We start from the raw sequence: 26,189 nt of genomic DNA on the forward strand, positions 1-26,189 counted from the left end.
ACAGAATAGAGGACACAGAGAATAAGCCACAAAATTACAACTTTCTTATATTTAATAAAGGGGCTAAAAGCATGCAATGGAGGAAGGATAGCATCTTCAACAAATGGTGCTGGGAAAACTGGAAATCCATATGCAACAAAATGAAGCTGAACCCCTTTCTCTCGCCATGCACAAAAGTTAACTCAAAATGGATCAAAGAGCTTGATATCAAATCAGAGACTCTGTGCCTGATAGAAGAAAAAGTTGGCTCCGATCTACATATTGTGGGTTCGGGCTCCAAATTCCTTAGTAGGACGCCCATAGCACAAGAGTTAAATACAAGAATAAACAAATGGGACTTACTTAAACTAAAAAGTTTTTTCTCAGCAAGAGAAACAATAAGAGAGGTAAATAGGGAACCTACATCCTGGGAACAAATTTTTACTCCTCACACTTCAGATAGAGCCCTAATATCCAGAATATATAAAGAACTCAAAAAATTAAACAATAAGATAACAAATAACCCAATCAACAAATGGGCCAAGGACCTGAACAGACACTTCTCAGAGGAGGACATACAATCAATCAATAAGTACAAAAAAAAATGCTCACCATCTCTAGCAGTCAGAGAAATGCAAATCAAAACCACCCTAAGATACCATCTCACTCCAGTAAGATTGGCAGCCATTATGAAGTCAAACAACAATAAGTGCTTGCAAGGATGTGGGGAAAAGGGTACACTTGCACATTGCTGGTGGGACTGCAAATTGGTGCGGCCAATATGGGAAGCAGTATGGAGATTCATGGGAAAGCTGGGAATGGAACCACCATTTGACCCAGCTATCCCCCTTCTCGGACTATTCCCTGAGGACCTTAAAAGAGTATATTATAGGGATACTGCCACATCAATGATCATAGCAGCACAATTCACAATAGCTAGACTCTGGAATCAACTTAGGTGCCCTTCAATAGATGAATGGATAAAAAAATGTAGCATTTATACACAATGGAGTATTATGCAGCACTAAAAAACGACAAAAATCATAGAATTTGCAGGGAAATGGATGGCATTAGAACAGATTATGCTAAGTGAAGCTAGCCAATCCTTAAAAAACAAATGCCAAATGTCTTCTTTGATATAAGGAGAGCAACTAAGAACAGAGCAGGGAGGAAGAGCATGAGGAAAAGACCAACATTAAACAGAGACGAGTGGTGGGAGGGAAAGGGAGAGAGAAGGGAAACTGTATGGAAATGGAAGGAGACCCTCATTGTTACCCAGAATTACATATAAGAGATGGTGAGAGGAAAGGGGAGAAAAAAAAAAAACAAGGGAGAGAATTGAACAACAGCTGATGGGGTAGAGAGGGAAGATGGGAGGGAAGGGGAGGGGGGATAGTAGGGGATAGGAAAGGTAGCAGAATACAACAGTCACTAATATGGCATTATGGAAAAATGTGGATGTGTAACCAATGTGATTCTGCAACTTGTATTTGGGGTAAAAATGGGAGTTCATAACCCACCTGAATCAAATGTATGAAAGATGATATGTCACGAGTTATGTAATGTTTTGAACAACCAATAAAAATATTCTCACATTAAAAAAATTTTTGAAATCTCAGTTTCCATTTATATAGCATAAAAATATACAAAGATATTGTTAGTAGGCCAGTAAATCAATTTGGATATTCATAAAGCCATGACTGATAGCAGTCATGAAAATGGCAATCGAAGAATAAAATTTTTATACATGCTACACATGAATAAGTCCAGAAGACATGCTAAATGAACTAAGTTAGATATAAAAGGACAAATGTTATATAATTGCACTTATTTGAGATACCTAAAAGGAATATCTTGGTGTATGTGATATGATCTAATCATCCTTATCAACTGCTCATTTCTTGCTTTATTTAAGGGTAAGTATCTGCTTTAGGATTGAATATAATGATAAAGTTAAGATTTTATTCCTATCATTTTATGGTCTACTTATGCAGATGGGCACAATATATTGATAGATAAGCAAGTGTATAGCAAATAGGAACTTTAAAAATGTGACATAGCATCACAGCTCATGAAATTCAAGAGTGTAAGATTCTTGATGGATTCCATATACTCTTTTGGCTTTGTAGTTAGTTTTTCACATTTAGACTATCATTGCTAGTGATTCTACTATATCCATAAATGGCAAAATCCATTTTCATAATCAAAGCTATTTTCTTACTTTGGTGTGTCAGGATTTAAATATTAGATTGTACTACACTAAGCTTAAAGGGACTAATAGTATATGGGAAAAATTAAAACTTTACTGGAAAAACTTCTTCATTAATTACTGAACACAAGAATTCTGTAGTTGCATGTGGTGATATTGCTAACAAAACCAGTGTTTCACTGTGACTTTGACAGTTCAACCTATTGAGGTGCTAGTCTCTCTCTGGTATCATATAAAGGGAAAATTTAAAACAAGTGCAGGCATTCAAAACATAGAGAATCTCTTGGAAGCTGATGTGGCACCAGGTCAATATGTTACTTCTGCCAATTCTAGCATAAGACATTTAGGAGCTATGGCCCTGAAAATTAGCTTTCTGATTCAAGATAGTTTATCCCTGGCAGTTAAGAATTCTGTGTGTCTTCTCCAAAGCTAAGGTTTAGGTGATAAAGCAATTGAGCCTTTTAACACTTAAAGAAAGGTGGAGGTGAAATGAAATAGCCATTCAAAACAGCAAATAATTAATTGAGTCTCTTTGTTAACAGGCAGGAGGTCAAGTACACATGGCCACAGCAATGTTACAGTCTGCATCCCAAACAGCTGAGTCTGTGACTTGAAAGTGATTATACTGGATCATCAATAACTAATCAAAATGAGATTTTTAACTTAGAAGGATAGTTTGAAAGATATGAAAGAGATGAAAATAATCATTTACCTTAATTTTTATTTCCTCTTAGTACTATGGAGGTATCACTGAGTTTCACTTCCTTGCCTTACTTTTATTAATTCATATTATATATTTGTCTAAAACCTGTAACTATTAATTATATAGTAGGATATTGACTATATGATTAGATCAATGTAACTGTAGATAGACTTCTGTGAGTTAAGTTAATAAAAATGAAGTATAATTTTTCCCCAGAAACATTTGTATTATCCACTTTTTCATCATAGGACTCCTCTGAATATTTTCTTTTAATTTTTAAAGCCTGGAATTATAAGGATATAGGGAATTATAACTGTAAAAGATAAGTAATATTCAGAGAAGTTTCCTTGCAGGCATAACACAAAACAATATAATAAGAAATAACTGTGCTTAAAATAGAGGGCCAGAAACAAAATTATATATGACCCAATTGACAAAAAATATCCAAGAAAGGCAAATGTCTAAAATATACATGGGGTGGTGCTGAAGGAAATCTTTGGGAAGAAGAATTGGAAAAGACCTGGAACATTTCTTGGATATTGCTATAAAGAATTGGAGGGAACATCTGAGTGCCAGTGAACAGCCTGGAGGGATGGGCATTGTGCTGGAAAAAGCAAGGCAAACAGATGGCAGCAGCAAGAAAGAGCTGATAAAGGGTGGGAGAAACATGGTATGCATCAGTAAGGCTTTGGGGCTCTATATTTGAAAATGGAGCTGAATCAGAGGATTTTTGTGAGAAGTATTTACTTGATTTTTGTTACATCTTTTCCAGGAAGGCATTTTATTTTAAGGAGTAGAGTTTGGTTATTTAAAGTTTTAAATAGAGTACAATAGTGTTACATAAATCAAAAACATCTATAAATGTGGTCTTTTGAAACATGGTGCCATTGCTGATAAATCCATTGTAATTTGCATTAGACCCCTGCAAGCATGTTTTGTGCTGAAGATCATTCTTATCACTGATGTTTGTGCTCATGTCTCTTGGCAAAGCTTCCATGTTACAGTGAAAAGAAAATCCTAAGTTTCAGCCATTCAGATGAAGAAGGGTGGGTGGTGAGCATATGTTTCTGAGAATCTGCTTTTATTTAAATGAAAACCTCTTTCATACATTTAACCCACAGACATGCAAGACCAGTTGGATATTATTTTTCTTAATTCTGTTTAGCCTCAGTTTACTCCATTGTAGAGGTATTTGAGGATTACTAATGGTTCCTGTACCTGTTTCTGGAAGAGACTCATTAAGCTTCATCTATGGAAATCAGGCCTCCTGTGAGTTTCATCTACTCAAGAAGAAGAGGGTTTGCTCTCATTTTGACTTAATAATCTCACACTTCTGTTCTGGTTTGGAAGAAAATTGTTGAACACATTTGATCTGTAGAGTAGATCTAGAGCCTGTGAAATGTACAACTCACCAAGAACATCATCATGACAACTTTAGAGATTAGAGTCCATTTTTGTGTGTGTACAGATTCAGAAGACCAATGCTCGGTAAAGCAGGCAAGCATTCTCACATTAATCAGTGTCTTACAACCTAGAATCAAAGCCTCCTGGTGTGAGGAACAACTCCTGTGGGCCAGCAGTGTATGTTTCCATGTTAGGTACTTACCCAATTATCTGGAATAAAATTTTATGGACTAGCAAAAAAGAAGCAGCATCAGTGTGTGTGTTGTGTGTGTGTGTGTGTGTGAGAGAGAGAGAGATATGTGTGTGTCGTGGCACATACATGATACACACACACACACAAGAATGATTGAAATAGAAAAGAATAGACATTCTGACAAACTGTTGTCTCAACATATTTTGTATTTTTATTTTAAAAAGACTGAACACATTTTCTACACTGCTTACTATGTAGTTAACTAAAAATAGCAAGACAGAATCTAGCTTTGTGTATCACAAGTTGAGATATGGTTGTAATTTTTGGAAAGGAATTTCTTTGTTATTTAGAATCTATAACACTATTAATTAGGAATATTTTCCCCAGTTTTATTCATGTATAATTGACTGTCTATATATTTATAATGACCATTATATAAAAACACACACACACACACACATGTTGTTAAGTGATTAAATCATGCTGATCAAGATGGGCATCAACTCACATACCTGTCACTTTTTTCTGTCATAAGAACATAAAGATCTACTCTCTTAACTGTTTTAAAGTATATAATACATTATTATTCATCATAGTTTCCATTCTATACAGTAGATCTCCATAGCTCTTGTCTGACTGAAACTCTGTACACTTTTCCCAGCATCTCCATATTTCTGTCTCCTTTGTCTACTCCTGACAGCTGCTGTTCTACTCTCTATAACTAAGAATATTTTGATCATCTTATTTTCTTAAAGAATAAAGCTTTTTAAAGGTAACCTATCAAGGGAAAAGTCATTCATTGGATTGTGAGTAACCAAAATAATAATCAAATGTGTCTAATTTTGAGACTCTTTTCAATGATCAGAACCCAAACTTAGCAGCTCCAAGGTTCTTCTGCCCCCAGGAGGAGGCACTAGTGCTTTTGCACTCTCTTTGCTGAATCCATGGGCACCACACTTTCTTCTTATTTACCTGGCTGTCATGATACTGTGTGTCTCTCTGGTCACTGTTCTGTACCTCTCTCGCTTAGTTTATCTTAATGAGGCAACATCTGTTTGGTCCTTGGTAATAATTCTGTCTCAGTTTTCTCTATTTACCCCCAAAGTTTCTTTACAGTTTTTCATAATTCTTTTTAAGCCCCCCGCCCACACTAAAATTTTGCCATCTCAACCTATCTTTTTTTTCACCAAAGGACAATCCTTAGAATTATTTGGCTTAACTTGTCAATAGATAAATTATCAAAGTTATCAGTTATTGTGGTACAAATAGCAGAAGATAAAAATTCATAGATGAAGTTTCTGATAACTTAGCTATTGGAGCTATATGTGGCTGCCACACTGAGCAAGTAAATGATAATGTTTTCAGGGGTGGCTAGTTGCAATTGATTTTGTAAAATCCCAAACCTCGTGTATTTTTTTCTGAATATAGTTGCTGATGCCATTCAGTTTTGCGATTGGGGGCATAAAGTTGACATTTCAAGAAACCAAATTGTGTGTAGTTATTGGAGCCTAACTGAGAACTCTTCTGTAAAACAATAGTACTATATTTTAAAAAATTAATAAGTTCTACAGGGTTAGAACAGAAATGAGTCAGGAAGCCTCATATTCTATTTATGTTGTAACCTCCACACTGTCAACATTCTCCAGGAGACTAAGCATTTAGGAAAATTATGCAGAAACTCACCTCTTCCCACACATATACCTAAACTTGATTTTACTAGGAAATTCTGAATCCAGTAGAATAGTTGAAACATTAGTAATGCATGTCACTAAATAGCTAGACAGTATATTAATCTACAAATATATGCAGTGGAAAAAGTAAAATTAAATGGGTGCAAATTCTCAAGTTATAGAAATAAGATATGCCAAGAATATATAACATTTTGTCACTACTGAATTTAAGTTTCCAATTGCAAGCAAAAGCTTATTTTTTTTTTTCAATTCAGGATGAATTTAAGAGCTTTCCAAGACAATTTAAATCAAATTAAGTCTGTTTATGGAACTCCATCTTGACAGAGAAGCATCTCAACTCAGGGGAATTTATAATGTGATAGCCTCAGAAGAAGGGTGCACCTCAGTTGACACCTTTCTGTTGGCATCCACAGTGAAGTACATTGGACTGTCTGGTTCTCACTTGTAAAGTTTCCAGTATCAATACCCAACAAGCCTGGCAACCACTGCAATGTCCTCATTCCCATTTTACTCTCTGTTCTCTGACATGAAAAGTATCCTGATACCTATAGTCATGGGACAAAAGGGCTGAAGTGGCACATCAGTGTAAATTTCCCAGTTTGTCTTACTGCAGAAAATAACACTGAAGACACATGACCTTGTTTTAAGGGCATAGCTCTTTGGGCAGTTTTCAAAAGCTTAGTCAGTCATAAATGAGATGCTTATTTTTATTAATGGTAAAAATTCTGCCTCTTTTTTTCAGATATTTGACTGGCTAGAAAGTAATTATGGGTGAAAGGGTAGGTGGAAGTTAAATGCTAGCTCCAGGTAAATGAGCAAGACTGCCTTAGGTTCTCCTCATTTTTACCAAAATGGTCCTGTCTCTCAGCTTGAAATCCCTCATCCCACAATGTGACCCACATATTTGCAAACTGGCAAGTAAGCTGTGTTGGGGATAGACTGAGCCTTATGCCACTCTTCCAACAGCATTTCCAGGTATCTACAGGCATTAACATTTTTCACAACCATTGGGTTAATGTTCCTAACTTAGGCTCTCACATATTAGTATCCATTTTGCGTTTCAGTTGGTCAACCTTCTCTGGGCCATTTTGATAGATATAGGCATGGTTTGATAAAGAAAACATAAATAAGTTGCTCTTCCTGGGTGATTTGTTGTGTGAATATTCTTGAAGCCTACCAAAAATATGTGGCAATATTTCACAAGCTGATTGAAGCTGAAAGTCTAAAGCTGGTTAGCTTACTTGAAGTCATAAAGCTAGGGTTGTGAAGCCAGAGTCATAGCTTTATTCCTTTAAGAACCATTTGATTTTTTTTTATTCCATGGGCTAAAATGATATTATATTGGAAAGCATACTGCGTGTGATAGTGTGGATTGAGAGCTAAGTCCTAGCTTAACGAAAGGAAAAACTAACATTTTTGAGGGCATGGCCAACTTTGGGAAATGAGTAATGGTACTTCTGTACGGGTCTGCACCCATATACTAACTTATATTGTGTGTGTGTGTATATATATATATATATATATATATATATATATATATATATATATAATTTATATTAATTATTCAATTTCCACAGATATGTTCAACTTTAAGCATATTCAATAAAAACATATGTTTACAAAATAAATAAATCAGGGAACTTAGTTTTTATGATCAGAAGTTTATATGTTGAAGCAGTTTCTTTAAATACTATGACTTTATACTGCTTGGAAAATAGCAGAGTTTTATTCATATGTATGCTGTGTATTATCTATGTGCTGTATATATTCATTTACATATAACCTATCTAGATATTGAGGTACAGTTGTAATTGTAATTATCTGTAATACCTGAAGATTGAACAGTTCTGTCAGGAAATACTGGAGTCAATAAACATTGGTAAAAATTAACTTCTTGTTATGATTATACTAAATTCTTTGGACTTTTCATAGTTAAATGAAGATTTTTGTTTTTAGAATAAAAAACTCAATTAAAAAGCTGTGGCACCTCTTTTTAATTATAGAAGATAGACTTTTAACACACATTTAATTGATTTTACATAATTTTAATTGATTTTATATAATCAAGCCTGACTTACTTATAAGACCAGTTTTTAGTTTTGCTTATTAAACTTCTCCTAATCATAGTAAAAGTGAAAACAATATTTACATTTAACCAAGAAATTTTATAAATCTTTCAAGTTTCATGCTTTTTTGTTTTGTCCTATCAGTACTATTAAAACATATTTACTTGTGTAAGGGATCAAGAATATGAATTTGAAATAAAGTTGCTGTTGCTATTGTCATGTTTTTAGATCTCTAGAAACCTGATTGGAACCTCTTCAGTGCTCTGTAGAAGTTCCACTGTCGCTGCTCAGTAGCCTTATTCAGGTCTGAGAGTATGGCCAACTAGGAAAAGCATGCCTATCCTGTTCCAGCCTTACCAAATGAGATTGGATAAGTCCTAGTCTTTGAATTCTCCTTTGCATTAAAGTTTTCTGAACATATAACAACTTTTTGTGACTGCCTGAGATATTTTTCTTGGGATCTCCCTTTCTCCTTCTAGAAAATCAGGTTTTAAAAAGCAAATTTGAAATATTAACCTGAGTTCTTGCCACCTCATTCATAAGTCATTTTGTTAATACTAAGGCTCTTGGATTGGACTAATTTCAGAGATATCAGAGCAAAAGTAATTGCTAGGGATTAAATATATATCTGTCATTTTCTGGAGTATATCTGAAGTTAGATGTTCCACAGTTTCGAGGATAAGAGTGAACCCAGAGATCAAAAGAAGTCTAGATGGTTTTTTTTTTTTTGAAGTTTATAAAGATTCACATGAGACACAGAGTTTAGCAAGGAGAAAACTGTAGCTGAAATGATAGACTAAGTAAAAAGTTTTGAGAATACTAATGATTAAAAATGTGTTAATTTTTTAAAATGAATGAATAAAAAGGGTAGGCACAGAGTTCACACTACTGATAGTAAAGCAAGTATATAGAATCCAACACCGAAAATGCTCCTTATCTTTATTTTATCAATTGTGTTGATCTAATTTAAAACTAAACTTTGACTATTCCATATGAACACTGTGTTTTAGTCAGCTTTTTTGCCACTGTGACTGAAGGACCCCATCAGAACAATTCTAAAGGAGGAAAAGTTTGAGTGCTCACAGTTTCAGAGGTCTCAATCCATACACAGAAGGCTCCATTCCTCAGGGCTTGAGGTGAGGCTGAATCTACTGGTGGAAGAGTGTTGCAGAGTGAAGCAGCTCACATGACAATCAGAAAGCAGAGACACAGAATCTACTCACCAGATACAAATATACCCAAAGCCATGTCCTCAATTCCCACCTCCTCCAGCCATACCCTATCACTTCAGTTACCACTCAGGTTGATCACTATCAGGGGATTAATTCACTGATTGGGTTAAGACACTCACAACCCAATTATTTCTCCTCTGAACCTTCTAACATTGTCTCACATGTGAGCTTCTGGGGGACATCTCATATCCAAACCAGAACACACTGTTACATTTCATTTTGGTATTTCTTTGGTTAATTATGTAATAAAACTTAGCTTTTGAAAGGCTTTTCTTTGCCATCCATGCAACAAAATCTGAAAATACTTTTATTAGAGAGTTAAAAATATTCTGTAAGTCTTAAAGGAAGGACTTTTTATGACTGCATTGAGTATACTTTTCTTTCTACTCTTGTTTTGATGATTAAAACAATAACAAAACTCAAATTTTAAAAATTATGGTCAAGCCAAATTGTATGATTTAGTGCATGGGTGCCCTTTAGGACAGTGAAATGTACCCTATTTAATATAAAGTATCCCCTGAGTATTGATTCTTACTTTTACCTCATTAATGAAGCACCAAGATTTAAACCTCATTAGGTTACATGCAATGTAATTAGTGTCCAATAAATGGTGGTACTTTTGAAGGATCAATGCTTGCATGAGACTGTGGTTAAAGTGACGTCTAATCCAGAGATTAATTCAATGACAGTCTAGCCCAATTCTCAGCCATATAAATATGAAAATCTGTCTGATTCACAGAAGATTTAGAATTTTGCCTCAAATGGGAGAAGAATGGGACTGTGTAGGTCCAGAGTAAAGGGTCTATTGGACATAGGGATGTCAGTGACAGAAGGTGGGTTGGGTGCTAATCATGCCATTTCCACAAAACATGGGGTCCCTCATAAGTACCCCAAAGTACCTTCCCAGTGCTCCAGAAAGGGCCAAAATTACTACATTTGAGGACATAGAAAACATGAAATTAGTAAAAGATTACAAAATCTAAGGCCTGGTTATGTTTGACTTGTCAGTTAATAAAAATAGAAACATCAGAATAGAATGTGAAATTCAAAAGAAGAGCATTGAGTATCATCTTAAGGATATCCTGTTATGTGCACCCTGTACTTCATTCCTTGCCCTAAAGCCATTCTGTTTAGAGACATGTTCTGTCATACTGAAAAGATTTACTGAGCCCATGCAGTAGAGAGATAATTCTAGGCTCCTTGTCCAAATGTCTATAGAAATCTTACCTAATTAAATCATAAGCATAAAACAGAATGTTTACAATGCTGGTCTCAGAAATGAATATAACAAGCCATATTATGAAAACACTAAAATTAAAAATTTAAAAGTAAATTTGAGGATTAACTTGGAAGAATATATTATATTCCTAAAGTAAGGTGTAATCCTCCACTTGTTATTCTTCACATTTTCTAGAAGATAGGCAAGTGGCCAAGAAAATTAAGACAAAGAGAAGTTTAATAACATTTATGATGTAAATCTGTAATAACTCTTCTACCACTTCTACTAACATCAAAGTAATGCATTCAACAGCCTAATGATTCAAATATAGATATAGATTTTAAGCAGTAATGGAATTAATGTTAGAAATAGCTTTTTTCATTTTGAATTATTTGATTAGAGTCATGAGTTTAATATTACATTAAAATGTATAGATGTGTTTGAAGTAGTAATTTATAAGATTTTAATCATAAAGATTGTTCACTTTACATATTCTATTTTGTTTCATGGTCTTAAAAACAGATTATTTAAAAATATAAAATTTGGGGCTGGGGATGTGGCTCAAGCGGTGGCGCGCTCGCCTGGCATGCGTGCGGCCCGGGTTCGATCCTCAGCACCACATACAGACAGGGATGTTGTGTCCGCCGAGAACTAAAATAAATAGATGAATAAATTCTCTCTCTCTCTCTCTCTCTCTCTCTCTCTCTCTCTCTCTCTCTCTCTCTCTCCCTCTCCTCTCTTTAAAAAAAAAAAAATATAAAATTCATCTCAAGCATCTCAAAAGCTTAAAGATTGTTCACATAACTGTTTTTATACTAGCTAGTAGGGATTATTTTTCTGTTATTTCATAAATGGTAAGTCTCATTCAATATTACAAGGGAAACTTAGTTCAGGTCTTACTCTTGTTTTGTAGCATTTTCTTTTTTGCTATGCTGGGGATTCAACCCAGTGGCACTTTGCCACTGACCTATATCCCCAGCACTTTTTACTTTTTGTTTTTGAGACCGTGGTCTTGCTAAATTCCCTAGGCTAGCCTTGAACTTTCAGTCTTGTTGCTTTAGTCTCCTGAGTTGCTGGGATTATAGGCATGCATCACTGTGCCTAGCTTAGAGCATTTTCTTCTCAGGTGATGTCATATGTCTTAAACAGTTGTCTTCTGCTAATAAGCATTTCAATAATCAAATCAAACCCTGGGCATAAATGCTTTTAATATTCACAAAAATTCTCCCCCTACTTTTGTTTTAGATTGACTTAATGTTATTGGCAGGAAATTAACCATATCAAAATAGAGTTATCCACTGTTGTATAATAGATTACCCCAATATCTAGAAACTTAAAAAAAAACAAACATTTACCTCACACATTTCCTAAGGATTTTGAGAGCAGAAGTTCCTTATCTGGTTAGTTCTGGCTTAGTATCCCTCATGGGGTTGCTGTCGCAATGTTAACCAGTGCTACAGTTCTTAAGGACTTGACTGAAGCTGAAGGTCTTGCTTCTCAGTTTACTCACATGACTGTGAGGAGATCTGGGTCCTCAGCAAGTGAATTTCTCAACAGGTTTGCTCAGGACAGAAATGGTTTCCCTGAGAGAAAAGGGGGAGAGGGAGGAGGGGTGGGTGAAGTGAGCAAGAAAAGAAGAGCTCAAACTGGAAGTGAAAGTCTCTTTCATGACACATCTCAAAACTGATGTATCATCACTTTTCCCACACTGTCTTGACCTCACAGATCACTATTATTACAAGGTGGAAAGGATGTACACAGGAGGCATCTACCAGGAGGAGGAGTTTAGAGTACATAGTATTGTTCCAAGTAGAAGGTTTTTTTTTTATTATTCAAATAGATTAAAATAAATGATGTAATTTTTAAGTACATCAGAACCTGTCAATATTTTAAAACTATTAGTAACCCTGTTCTAGGGGTTACTATAGTCTATAATCTTCAAATGGCTAGTGTAAATGTAGCATAAAGGAATTTCCTAATTTTTTATTTTTTTAAAAAATGCTTCTTATCTTCTGGAGAGTTTAAACCAACTCCTCTGTTTAGTATTTAATTAGTCTAATTTAATTTAGTTTTTAAATTTAATTTAGTATTTAAATCTAACTCCTCTGTTAATTTTAAAGAAAATTAACCTAAGTATGCTTTTGTTTTAAAGAAATATCTAAATGTTTTCTTATGTATGTTTTGTCTTTCCCCAAAGTATTTAATGACACTAATAACCTATTAATAAATTTTATCCCTTAATGATAAACTTCTTTATCCTGTATTTTTATTTTTGCAAAGTTTCAGCATGACTTCTTTTTCTCCAGATATTTGAAATGAAAATTATTTCATTAGTAACTTTAATTCACACCTAAGTAGGATTGATGTTATATCATAGGTTCAAAGATTTCTTTAATGACTTTAATATAATCTATTTGCTATCGAATTTCTTTTCATTTTCTTAAGATAATAGAGACATAACTTATAAACTTATCTTTTTATTATAGGTCTCCTAAAAATCCAGAGCAAAAAATCATCAAGAGAGTGATTGCTCTTGAAGGAGATATTATAAGGTAGGTGCCCAGACTGTGGTTTTTGAGCTTGATTTTTAAATACCTAGATTTTTAAATTTAGTTTTAAATCACAAAGCTATGGAGGTATTCTACATGAGCTGCTACAGCTTCAGTAAGCTCATTAATCATTTTGGGATTGCACGCATCCATAAACTTACGGATCATGTTATTACTTTTAAATTGTAAAGTGTACAAAAAATAAATATTAATTAAACTAAAATTAACCACATACTTTGTGGCTATTAAATCATTTTATTTAGGTATGCAAATTAGCACAATTATTTGAAGATTATTATATTAATGTCCATTTTAGAAGTATTCAAGAATATTTTACGATTTATAAAGCAAATACAGAAACTAATAGCAATCTTTAATTATCATGAAGATGGGGAGAAGCTTTAAAGAATGTAAAATATAAACTTATGAATTAATGACAACAATAGAAGTTTTAGATAATACTGTAATAATAAGATATTTCAACAATATATAGTAATGTCTCATTTATTCTACTTGCTGATAAGTTAAGAACATATTTCAGGTTGAGTAAATATATAGTAACATGGCATGCTGTATTTCACTTAGACTGTTTATTTTAAATAGATTGTAAACAGGTCTATATAATGTAGTAGCCAAAATGCTTTGAAAACTATTCTCTTGAAGTTTCCTGATTCTGTTTTACCAAGAGTTTCCATCCTATAAATCTGTATTAATGATACTATCTCATTAAAATGAATTTCAGTCAGTATTAGAGCAGAATCTAGACCAGGAGTTCTCAAAGGATGGCTTTAAGATACCTGAGGATCCCTAAAACCCCTTTAGGTGGCCTGTTAGATCAAAACTCTTTTTTTCCAGTAATGCTAACATGTTATTTGCCCTTTATATTCTCATTTTCTTGTGAATGTACAATGTAATTTTCCAGTTGTGTGATATTGTAATAGATTAAAGGCAGAAGTAGTTATGAAAATTCAGCTATTGTCTGTAAAATTAGACACTTTAATAAGATTTACAAAAACGTAAAAATGCCCCTCTTCACTATTTTCTCTTTTGTTTTAGAAAATAAGTTTTTCATTCAAATATGTTTTTATGACATAGTTATATTTCTGTCATTTTAAATTAAATTATCAAAAAGACTTTAAAATTTTTTCTCCTAATTTTCAATATGGTAAATATTGGTACCTAGTATCAACATAAACACAAATTTTGAGGGATTCTCCATATTTTTTGAGTCTAAGGACTCTTGAGAGCAAACAATACTTTTCAATGTAAGGATTTATGGAAAAAAGTTTCACGTCAGGATTAAATGTTCATTAGTAGTCTGCATGATATCAGTGAAACTATTATATTGAGCTGTGCTTTAAATTCATGATTTCTTTTTTTGGGGGGGGGTGTCTATTTATTTTAAAAGTTTGAGATATAATTTAAATATCAATCTGTGAATATCCAAATATACTTTTAGTATTGGAAAACAGTGTGTAGATATGCAATCCCACTAAAGAATGAGTCAGCAAACTTGAAATTATGCTAAGTGAAAGAAGCTGGTCACAAAAGCCCAAATATTATGTTTCCCTTTATCTGAAAGTCCAGAGTAGTCAAATCCACAGAAACAGAAATAAGATTAGTGGTTCTCAAAGGTGTGGAAGAGGGGAAATGGGGCTTACCATTGTGGGACATAGGGTTTTGTTTGTTTGTATGCTTTCTTTTTTTTTTTTTTTTTTTTGAGGTATGAACAGTGTCCAAAAATTAAATTCACAATAAAAACTAAAATACTAAAGACACTGAGGTAGATATTTTTAGTTGCTAAATTGTATGTTATATAAATGACATCAATAAAGCTATTTTTAGAAAATGAAAATTAGTCGACAAAGTAAGCAAAAGTTTCATCTATGTAAAATAATCTAGTAGTTAAGAAAGTCAAGGGATCGGTTTTACATTATAATCCAAAGAGAACATAGCTTTTAACTCAGTTTTACCATTATTGGTAATTAGCTAAATGGTCAACAATGTGAGCTTGCAAAGCATGGTCAGACACAAACAGCATTTTGCAATGAGAAATTCTACAATATGCCTCTCTGAGAAAAATTCAGGGTTGTTGCCTTCTTCAGCAATGTAAATATTAGGCTCACATAGCAGAGTCAGAGTCATAGTCAAGGTTGATGGCACAGGTTTAGGGTGGAGGATAGGGAGTTGGCCATTTGATATCATGCATACTGTCTGCACTCCTGAGGCCCATGCCTACAAAGTCCACAAATTGACACAACATATGGCCCCATTGGTAGCCTTTACTATACTCAATCCTGGAGCAATGAGTAACATAAAGAATAGAAATACTTGCACTCAAGACTGACCTCCTATGTAGAATCTAATACTATTTTTGAAAAAAAAAATAAAAAACAGTTGTTTTCATATGTTGTTTTTAAATAAAATGAAAAATTTATTTTCTTTGATACTTTTTTTAATATTCATTTTTTAGTTGTAGGTGGACACAATAAATTTTATTTATTTATTTTTATGTGGTGCTGAGAATCAAACCCAGGGCCTCGCACATGCTAGCCATAACTATTGCTGAGACATAACTCCAGCCCTTCTTTGAAACTTTATTACTTATATATACTGGGATTCCTGGGGCTTAAATTAATAATTGAATATATTTCTACAGTGATATCTAATAGTGCTGAAAAATATAAGAGAGTATTTAGATAACAAAATATAATTTATAGATACATATTCTTCTGGACCCCATTTTTAAAAGCAGTAGAACATATAAAAACATTTGTAGAAATATGCTTTCCAATTACCTCTACAAAACATTAGTCAAATAGTGACCCAACTGGTGACAGGCAAAGTGCTTTGGACTATGATGTGGACTTTCTAGTCCCACCTTTCTTTTAATATTACTGGGTTACCTAGAAGGGAATATAAGAACAAATGTGAATTACCGTTTTTTTTTTCTTTCATAAAATTATCAAAGAAAAAACTTACTTTTTAGAATTTAGTTATACTTCCTGTACTTGTCAGTATTATTTTTAATTCAAATCATGCATAATTAGAGGATAGAATAAAAAACAATCTTTTCAGAGATTAGGCCTGTTAAAGGTTTAATCCAAGCTCCGATTAATATACTGCTAGTTAAACTCCTTTAGGTTGCTAAAGAACACACAAGAAAATCAACAGTGGGCAAAATAGGGCAAAAGGCAATAAAATACCTATATCTCTGTAGGTATAGGATGTATGCATCTGATGACCACTGGTCAACCAAAAACCTGTCCTTGGGGTAGGTGTCCTTCCCTGTCTAGTCATCTGTGACTAGGTAGACCAGTCACCTGATGTATACCTTGTAGTTATAAAAAAACTGTTGCAAGGGCTTGTAGGTATGCAAGGTACTGTGAGGTATCTAAGAACAGGGCATTGCAATTTGCAGTCATTTTACTAAGCATAAGCATTTGAAACTTCAGTTCTATAAAACAGTTCTCTGTTCTCATTAGTAGATGCTTTTATCTTACTTTCTAAGGAAGAAAAACACTTTTGTTTTTATTATAGAAATAACAGTCCTATTGAATTCAAAATGCTATAATGAACACACTTACACACAAAGCTTTGTGTCTTGTTTATTTTTGTAGAATAAATAGCTACAAGTGAAAATATTAGGTCAAGGCATGTTGTTGTGGTTGGTGCTGCTGTAATTCTTAGACTGCCAAATTTCGCTCTGAGAAAGTTTTTGCATGTTTATATTCGTCAACACTGTATGAACTACCCTTCTCAGAAGAAACTGATTTAAAGGTCATGTGCAAGGGGGACTTCAGATTCATAAGAGAAATCATATCAATCCAAATTTTGAAATTCATGTTAGATGATCAAGTTATATTTCATTTAGTCAGTTCACTGAAAGTATCGATCTTAGTGCTATTCATTTAAAGAGCACTCCTCTAGATAACAAGAGATATTAGTAATTGAAAGAAACAAGATTCCTCCCCTCATGGTGCTTACATTCTAAGGTTTAAAGCAGACAGTAAGTGCTTAACATTTAACATATAGATAGATAATAAGTAAATAGATATATAACTTATAATGCAATATCATGGTTGAGAAGTGCTATGAAGAAATATAAAACAGGAAAAGAGGTAGAGAGTAAAAGCAAGGGTAGATTTTACTTAAGGGGTTCCTTGGAAGTCTCTGTTACAAGAAGATGTTTGAGAAGATTTGAAAATAAGGGAAGGAGGAAAAAGAACCATACTAGTGTCAAGGAGAAAGATAGTTCAAAGCAAAAAAAAAAAAAAAAAAAAAAAGCAATCCTAAAATGAACACTTACTAGATGAGCTTAAGGAATTGTATGAAGCTACCATTTAAGGAAGGAAATTGAGATAAGAGGTTTCTTCTGATAATTGTTTTCTTCTGATAATTGTTTCTTCTGATAATTGTTTCTTCTGATAATTGCCAGCAAGTGGAGGATTTACAACAGTGGAGTGGTATGATCTGACTGGTTTCTTTAATAGATTATTATCTGCTGTGTGAGAATAGACTAGAGGCATGCAATCTGACTTAAATAACTGGTCAGAATATTTCTCCCTTGAAGAAGTAATTTCTACCTTCTGGTGAATGCAGTTAAGTGCCCTTGTTTATGACAAACATGATGACTACTTTGATTTATTTCCAGTGAATCAGATAAAAGTAGTCAGATTATTTATAATCACACTCACTATATCAATGAAGTGAAAATAGAGCTGAAGTGTTTGTTCAGAGAATTCAGCCAAGAATTCCCAAGATTTTAAAAGAGACCCATTGGGAGTGTGGACTTTCTATCTCAATGCCAACATTGATTAAAATCACAAGGCAATGGCTCAATTTTCTGAATCTCTTAGCTAGCAAGGTAGTCGTTTTCATAATGTTGACCCAAATGGGTATGCTTATCTATAATACTAACAGTAAAAAGCTAATGAGAGTAATATTTAGACATACTCATTAGTTCCACCAAAATGCTGTTCATAGTTATTTGCTTTTTCTTATTAATTTGTTATGACTCACATTGAAGCACAGTTTTAAAAAAGCATAAAATGAATGTAAATCCCTAACCACAGCACATCAATGTGAGTCAGTCACAATTGAAATTTCTAAAGCGTCAACATTGTTTATTGGGACACTCATATTTCTGTTTCACAGATCTCTGCTCAGTCAGAAATGAAGCTCAGCATCATTTCTCCTCTTACTTGGTGAAATATACTTCACAGACTTTTGATATCTGGCGCTTTGTGTTGTTACCAACCTCAATGAAGCAAGTAAATGGAGTCCTTTGGTTCCCAATGAAGAGGGCAAACATATAATTTATCACCTAAACTAGGAGACTTTGTAGAGTGAAAAAGGATAATATTAATTACTGCTTTGGGATAATCAAACATGAACCAGTGCTGCCAAGACAAACCACTGCAAATGGTCATCTGACAAGTGAAATACAGTCTACTTTAAATTCACTTCACATACATTGTTTTTGTTTCATTTGTGGCCCTCCTTGTATTAGATGAATTCCAAGAAGTGTTCCCAGGAAACAGAATAACTTATTGGCCCCAGGGAGGCATTAGGCAGGGGAGAATAAGAAGTGTTCTGAGAAGCATTTCCTCCCACAACACAGTCATTTTCCTACTGGAATGCACAGTGTGAGACTTTCTGTAACCCTTACTGATACAGAAGAACAGTCAGAGGGAGGGAATCATAAAACTTTTCTCACTGCAAAATATTTAAGTGATAATTCCTCTTCAAGTCTAAACACTATGTTGTAAAATGTCAAAATACCATAATTTATTAAAAATAACTTTTCTGGTATTAGTAAAAAAAAATCCATTGAACCACTAGAAATTAAACATTTTAAAGCCTGTTGATTTTAAATGGGCTATTGAAGATATGGAAATCAATATTAGCCTATCACAGACAGCTGAATCATATTTTGTTGTAGCAAATAAGCTCCATAGGAAGAAAAACAGAACTAAATTGAGTTTTCCCCAGCGAAACTACAAATGATGCCTGTTTAATAACTTCTTCTTCTTCTTCTTTTTTATTGTTGCTGCAGTAGCTCTGAATAATAGAAGCCTAATGTGTTTGCATGGTTCTCTCCCATGCATTGATTTATGGTATTTTTGGTAGATTAGGAATTAGCAGTGCTTTCTAAAGGAAGGAGATATGAACAGAAGCTTATATCCAGGACTCCGATAAAGACTGGTGAATAAAATGTTTCGGAGCATGGAATCCAATAGTTTTATTGTATAGTTCTCAAATGGAAGCAGGATAGGTGGTTCTTCCTGAGGACAGGGAATATTTATGTGCTGGTTCCCAGTTGGTAATTTGAAGGTTTTGAGGAAATCTCTGAGGCCTGTTAGCTTGGTTTAATTTGAACAATGAGTTATTCCAAATCAAAATTATACATTCTTGTTTAATACTTAGGTTCTGACAAATGCTGCTACTTAGTGGATATGGGCTTGAGTACTGAATTTAGGTGTCTCAAGGCCTTTCCGGGGTTTAGTTACCACTAAATAAGAGGTATTGTGAAAAATTATTAGTTTCCCTCTTGCCGCGCGCGTCCGGCGAAATGGACCGAGTCCGGCGGGAGACGTCGGGATTAAAAAAGAATTCACAGGACACCAAGGTTCTTCATCCAGGGAGAGTCTGTCTTTATTATCTCAGCTCATACTTATATATTTCTTTCAGACAGAATGGAAAGTTACTAGTAGGCGGAAGCAAGGACGGAGGGGGGCAGGTGGTCCTTGTCGACTCATACTAAGCCCTCAACCAGGAACCTTATCAGACCCAAGCAGGTCAGGACGTTCCCACATAACCGTTATAGGCTGAATAATATGGAAACAGACACCACAAATCTTTCAAGACCTTGGGAGCTGGCCTCTTTGACGTGCACACAAGAAACCAGGGCTGGCGCCAAGCCCCGGGGGCCAGGGGGGATCCGAGCCAGCAGTTCCCCCTCTTTTGTTTGTTGCACGTCAAAGGAAATCAAGTAGCCCCTGTCTTAGGTCGTTCACTGCCCTTACAGTGCTTACCCGGCTCTGGGGAGGCCCCATTCCCCTGTCTTAGGTTGCAGTGTAAGCGTGAAAGTTGCCCGTCTCTGGGTACTACAAGATCAGCTCGTTGTTGCCAAGGCATTTAGTGGTAGCGATCCAGCCAGTCATTATTGGGTCTCTAATTGGTTCCGGTTCGACAAGGCATAGAGTCAGAGGAGAGGAATAACAAAAATAAAGAAGGAAAAGGGGGTAAAAGGAGGAAGGCATGAAGCAGGGATCATTGTAGAAAAGTCATCTTCGAATCGGTCGGAGACAAACTTCAGCAAAATCATCCTTGGTTTGTAGGCGTTGATAATGAACCTGTATTGGCTTAGAAGTCAGAATGTTAATTTGATCTTTAATAAATTGTGTTATTCTATTGACAAGGCAGGGGCCTATAGCAACTATAAGGAGAAGGCCCGACAGGGGTCCAAGCAAAGGAAGGAGATAAGGCAGAAATCCATTTAGTCCCGTCCAAAGGGGATTTTCAAGTAACTCCCTTTTTCTTTTTTCCAAGTCATCTTGAAGTTCCTTAATTTTATACGGACTATGCCTGACTTATTAGCATAGAAACAACATCTCTCCCCCAAGGCCAAACAGATGCCACCCTGATTAGCGGTTAGCAAGTCTAAGCCACGTCTGTTTTGAAGGACCACTTCTGCTAAGGAGTCTATTTGATCTTGCAAGTTCTTAATGGTCCCTGATAGGGTTTGCACATCATCTATAAGCTGCTGAGATAGATGGCGATAAGAATGTATCGCTGTACCCAGTCCAGCTGTGCCTGTGTCCACAGCAGCCGTTATCCCCAGTGTGGCGAGTAGTGGTAAAGCCTGTATAGCTTGCCTGTGCCTTTTTACTAGGGTGTCTAGACTGGGAATAGGTAAGGGCTCATCCCCAGGGACAATGGTTATGTCAGGGAGGAGCAGGGTGAGAACACAGACACCTGTCCAATTTGCAGGGAGTCGAGGGAAGGCAGAATTTTCCCCGCACATAAAAACAGTGCCATTAGGGGGACAGAGGGCTGGAGTGGGTGAGGAATAATTTTTTTTACTGTTGAGCAATTTCCAAAGGAAGTAACTCCAACATCAACATCATAGATGTTGTTTTGCATCATACCCAGGAGACATTCTGTAAAAGTGCCCATAGGTTGGACCTTGAAAGACAGTCCGGGCTGGAAAGCATCATTATTATGCATGGTGACATTAATAGGGACCGCTAGGGGCATAACCGCCCCTGTTGTCATGCAGAGCCAGCAATCATTAGCAAGTGTGGGATCAGAGTTATTAAGTAAGAAAAAGGTGGTTTTTTGGAGCAGGGGGTTGCCACTTTCCTGTAGATAGATCCTTCCACTTTATCTGTGCCTTTTGCATGGTGGGAGAGGGGAAGTGACGCTGCGCCGCTGTATGGCCTTCAGCGTCTGTGAGCAAAAAATTTAAAGTGAACAGAGTTATATTTAACAGTGCATGTGGTCCCTGACAACTCTGGTATATTTCCCCCTCTTTAGTTTTTTGTAAATAGGTTTTAAGATGTTGATGGGCCCATTTTACAATGGCCTGTCCTAGGGGGTTATATGGGATTCCTGTCTTGTGTATAATATCCCACTGTGAGCAAAATTTTTGGAAGGTTTGACTAGTATAAGCTGGGCCATTATCTGTTTTTATGCATCGAGGGGTTCCCATAAAGGAAAAGGTTTTTACATAGTGGTGTATCACATTTTTAGCTTTCTCTCTTGAATGCAAAGTAGCGGAGATAAAACCAGAGAACGTGTCTATACCGACATGCACAAAGGACAGTTTTCCAAAACTAGGAATATGAGTTACGTCAGTTTGTCAGATGTCATTTGGCTGAAGGCCCCTTGGGTTGACTCCCAGAGAAGGGGAATGGATAAAAGGTGCACAAGTAGGGCATAGGGAGACAATTTTTAAAGCTTGATCCCGGGGACATCCTGAGTGGAAGCGTAAGGATTGTGCGTTTAGGTGAAATTTAGCATGGAGTTGTGAGGCCTCATCATATTTGGTTATAGTGTATACTAGGCCCATATTATGAGTGGCGGCATCTGCTTTAGCATTACCCTCCGCCAGAGGCCCAGGGAGCTCCGAATGTCCTCGGACATGTCCAATGAATAAAGGATCTCGCCTAGCCCAAACAAGGAGCTGAACCGTTTGTAATTGTTCCATGATAGTAGATTGCCTGCCAATATAAGGGGCTGTTTCAATAAATGAGGCTAAATTAGCAACATAGAGACTATCAGTATACACATTAAGTGGGTTGGAATTGTATAGTTTAAGGGCCATAATTAGAGCCTCAACTTGTGATCTTTGGGCAGACAGTTTAGGAACAGGGTGTCGAATTACTTGAGATCCATCAAAAACAACAGCAAACCCCCCTTTAGCTCCGTCTGTATAAACAGTCTGAGCTCCCGGGATAGGTTCCCCTTTAATAATTTTAGGAAAAATAATAGGACATTTTTTAAGGCCTTCTAGAAGTTTATGTCGGGGGAAGTGATTATCAATTTGACCTTTGAAATTACAAAGAAAAAGACACCAAAGATCATGTTTTTGTTGTAATTTTAAAATCATATCTTGGGTATAAGGCTGAATGAGAATGTCAAAAGTTTTTTCCAAACGGTGCATCACCCAAATATTTGGCTTTCCAGATCAGATTTATCACTAGTTCATAAAAGGGAGTTATCACCCGAAAGTTAGAAGCGGGTAGATGGACCCAATAGATGGGACCTGTTTGCCAAAACACTCCAGTAGGAGTTAATTTTGATGGCAGGATTATAAATGATAGGGGTATAGAATAATCTATCTGGGTAACCTGCATGTCTTGCAGGGCCTTCTCTATTAACCTGAGTGCCTTCAAGGCTTTTGGAGTAGGTTTTCACAGGGAAGTGGGTGAGGGGTCTCCTCTCAAAAGGTCATACAGGGGTTTAAGTTAGTAGTTCAATATACTTAATGTTTAATCAACAATGTGAATTTATTTACCAAAATTAATCTTTATCTTAAACAGTAAGAATTATTAGGCAATAAGGATCTTTCTTTAAAGAAATAAACTTACATTTTAATAGGTGTTTATCATATCAAAATATGGACAAAATTTTTGCTCACATTAGTATAGTTAAATTAGGAAAATAACCTGAAATACCCTTAAATTAATTATAGTCAATTTAGTATATATAAATCTCTTTTTAAATTGTTCTAACTTTTTACATTATCTGTTTAGATAATAATATAAAAATCTTTTTTTTTTTTAAATGAATATAAAAACCTTGTTTTACCCAAAGATGATTTCTTTCTTCTTTTTAGGATCTATGTGTGCTTTTTTTTTGTTGAAGCATCCTTTTCCTTTTAAGAAAAAATATACTTTGGAACAATTTCTGAAAACCTTAGAATCTATAAACAAATTATTATACTTTGATAAGAAATATCAATGAAAATATAGTTAAAACCCTTAGATATTTTGTAGAAATAATTATAATAATTTATCATCTTATGAGTTTAGACAGTAACTTTGAGAATTAGAAACTACTTGATTGTATTTTCACTTAAAAGCAAATTTATAGTAAACACATTTATCTTAAATATCTGTAACTGAAAAGGCAGAGTATCTTGATAAATGTAGATATAAAACATAAATTATGGGTTTCCTGTTGAAGGAAAACAATTAGGCAAATATATATTAACTAATCAATTAGGCATGTGCTAATTAATTTATAGATTAACAAATATAGGTTTTTTAAATATCTAAAAAATATATATTAAGAATAAGAACTTAACTTATAATTGTATTAACTTTATGTAACCACGTGGTCTTAAAATATTTGGATCCATTTTAATTTATTTTTAACTAGGAGTGCACTCTTCTATGTGACGTCACTTGATGTACTGAAATAAGATCCTTGAGTATACATTTTTATTTTTATAGTTAGCAATGAAAATAAGGATTTTTTGGTCATCACAGGAACTTTGCCGGCTTCTTCCTGTGGCGAGCAAATGCATCCTCATAACCTCCAAAATTAAAGGTAAAATATAAAGAAGCATATTTGATATCTCTCATCAATAGAACATTATTTAGTAACACAACTATAGAGAAAAGTCAGGTTATTTAACTTAGAACTAGCTTAAATTTAGGACTGTAACATAGAAACCTGTAGAATTAAATTTTGTCTGAAAAAGATATCTTTTGTTAGCATTTACAGGTAGGCATCTTTTAAAAATACAGGCTCTGAGCAGCTCCGGTAGAAATCTGAAACACAGCAGTACAGGTTAGTGGCTGGAAGGTGGGACTAGAAGTCTTGTCTGAGTGACTGTGGAAGAACCAATCGGAAGCCCGCAAAAGTGTGGGAGGTGGGACCAGGAAGCCACTCTTCCGGCCAGGCAGCCCATGGTTACCATGGTGATGCAAACAACATGGAGTCCGCTGCCCATTTTCGGGGCAAAAGTTCCCTAAGTTCTCCTAGCCGATTGCATTTTGTTTGATTTTTGTTTGCATTTTTCTCCGCTTGGCCAAGATCTTACTGCGGTAGCAGCTTGTTCTGTCTCTGGACTGCCCCGTACTCTCTGGCTTCCGGGGCCCGGGGTGGGCCCCTGTTCCCGTTTCCCGGCTGTAGTGGGCGTCCCTGAGCAACAAACTTGGAATTACACTCGCTGCTCCAATGATTCCCCTTGCCACATCGGGGACAGGGGCCAGGCATGCCTTCCTGACCCCGTTTATCCCCCTCGGGACAATTTCATTTAATATGTCCCTCTTTCCCACATCGGAAGCAGCCTTTAGGTCGGGCTCCTTTACCATTTAACCCTGACAATCCCGTTTTGAGGGCAGCAGCCAAAACCTGTCCGGTAATATGAGCTCCGTCAATATCCTTACAAGCTCGAATCATGTCATTAACACTCTTTGTTCTGGTAGATTTAATAGCATTTTGGCAATAGGAATTCGCATTTTCAAGAGCCAATTGCTTAATGACTCACATGACTTGTTCCAAATTAGGGAATATTTTTCCTTCTATTTGTATCAATCGGGCTATGAAGTCAAGATAAGGCTCAGAGGGTCCTTGAGCAATTTTTGAAATTTTTGTTTCAGCATTTGAAATAGGTAGAGCCTTCCAAGCCTGAACGGCTGCTGTAGCTATCTGAGTATAGACCCCAGGATCATAATTAATTTGTTGATTTATGATAGCATATTGTCCCGAGCCTGTTAACATTTCAAGGCTACGCCGTGGGAAGCCGGCGTCGTGATTGACTCGGGCTAGCTCACGACACCTCTCTTGATTTTCACTTTTTCACAACAAAAAATCCCCTCTGGACAACACAGCCCTACAAAGCTGTTGCCAGTCACTAGGTGTCAGCTGATTGGCAGAGAAAGACTCGAAGAGAGTCAATGTAAAGGGGGCATGGAGTCTGTAATTAGTAACTGCCTCCTTTAGTTGTTTAATATCTTTAAAGGTTAAAGAAACATACACTCTGGCCGGCTGTCCATAGGCATCCAGGTTTTCAATTACTGGAAAAGTTTGGGCTATCTTAGGCTGTCACTGAACACCTTCCCCCCCTGCCTTTTGGGGTTGTCCTCGTCTCAATCGGGGTTATAAGGAGGGAGCACAACAGGGATTGGGGCCGTAGGTGCTTTAAATATTGACTTCTTCATTCGACCCTCCAGTTCCTCCTCCTGCCAGCTGTTACCATGGAGCCCAGTTAGTAACTCCCTTATCTTAGAAATGTACTTAGCACTGTGAAGCCCAGCTCAAGGCCAGAGGCCTTGTTTACATATTTTTGTGAAAAACTAGTAAGGGAGTGTCTAGCTCCTGGAGTGCTGATCTTTTCAGACAGTAGCCAAATAAAACAGGGCAACATGAAAATAGGAAATTTATCTACATTGAACCTTTTTGTAGAGATTCTTTTGCTGAAAATC

At 35.6% G+C, this 26,189-nt stretch overlaps 1 protein-coding gene across 2 annotated transcripts in view; it reads left to right on the forward strand.

Annotated features, from left to right (window-relative positions):
• The window catches only part of IMMP2L (inner mitochondrial membrane peptidase subunit 2), an 883,542-nt gene that overhangs the window by 572,249 nt on the left and 285,104 nt on the right, over nucleotides 1-26,189 (forward strand). For both annotated transcript variants that reach the window (XM_081285017.1, XM_081285018.1), the window contains exon 5: nucleotides 13,183-13,248. In XM_081285017.1, the coding sequence (XP_081141143.1) occupies nucleotides 13,183-13,248 (66 nt within the window). The remainder of the gene's footprint in view (nucleotides 1-13,182; nucleotides 13,249-26,189) is intronic.

This window comes from Spermophilus citellus (genome assembly GCF_964194105.1).
Source record: "Spermophilus citellus genome assembly, chromosome: 3".
NCBI classification, from domain to species: domain Eukaryota; kingdom Metazoa; phylum Chordata; class Mammalia; order Rodentia; family Sciuridae; genus Spermophilus; species Spermophilus citellus.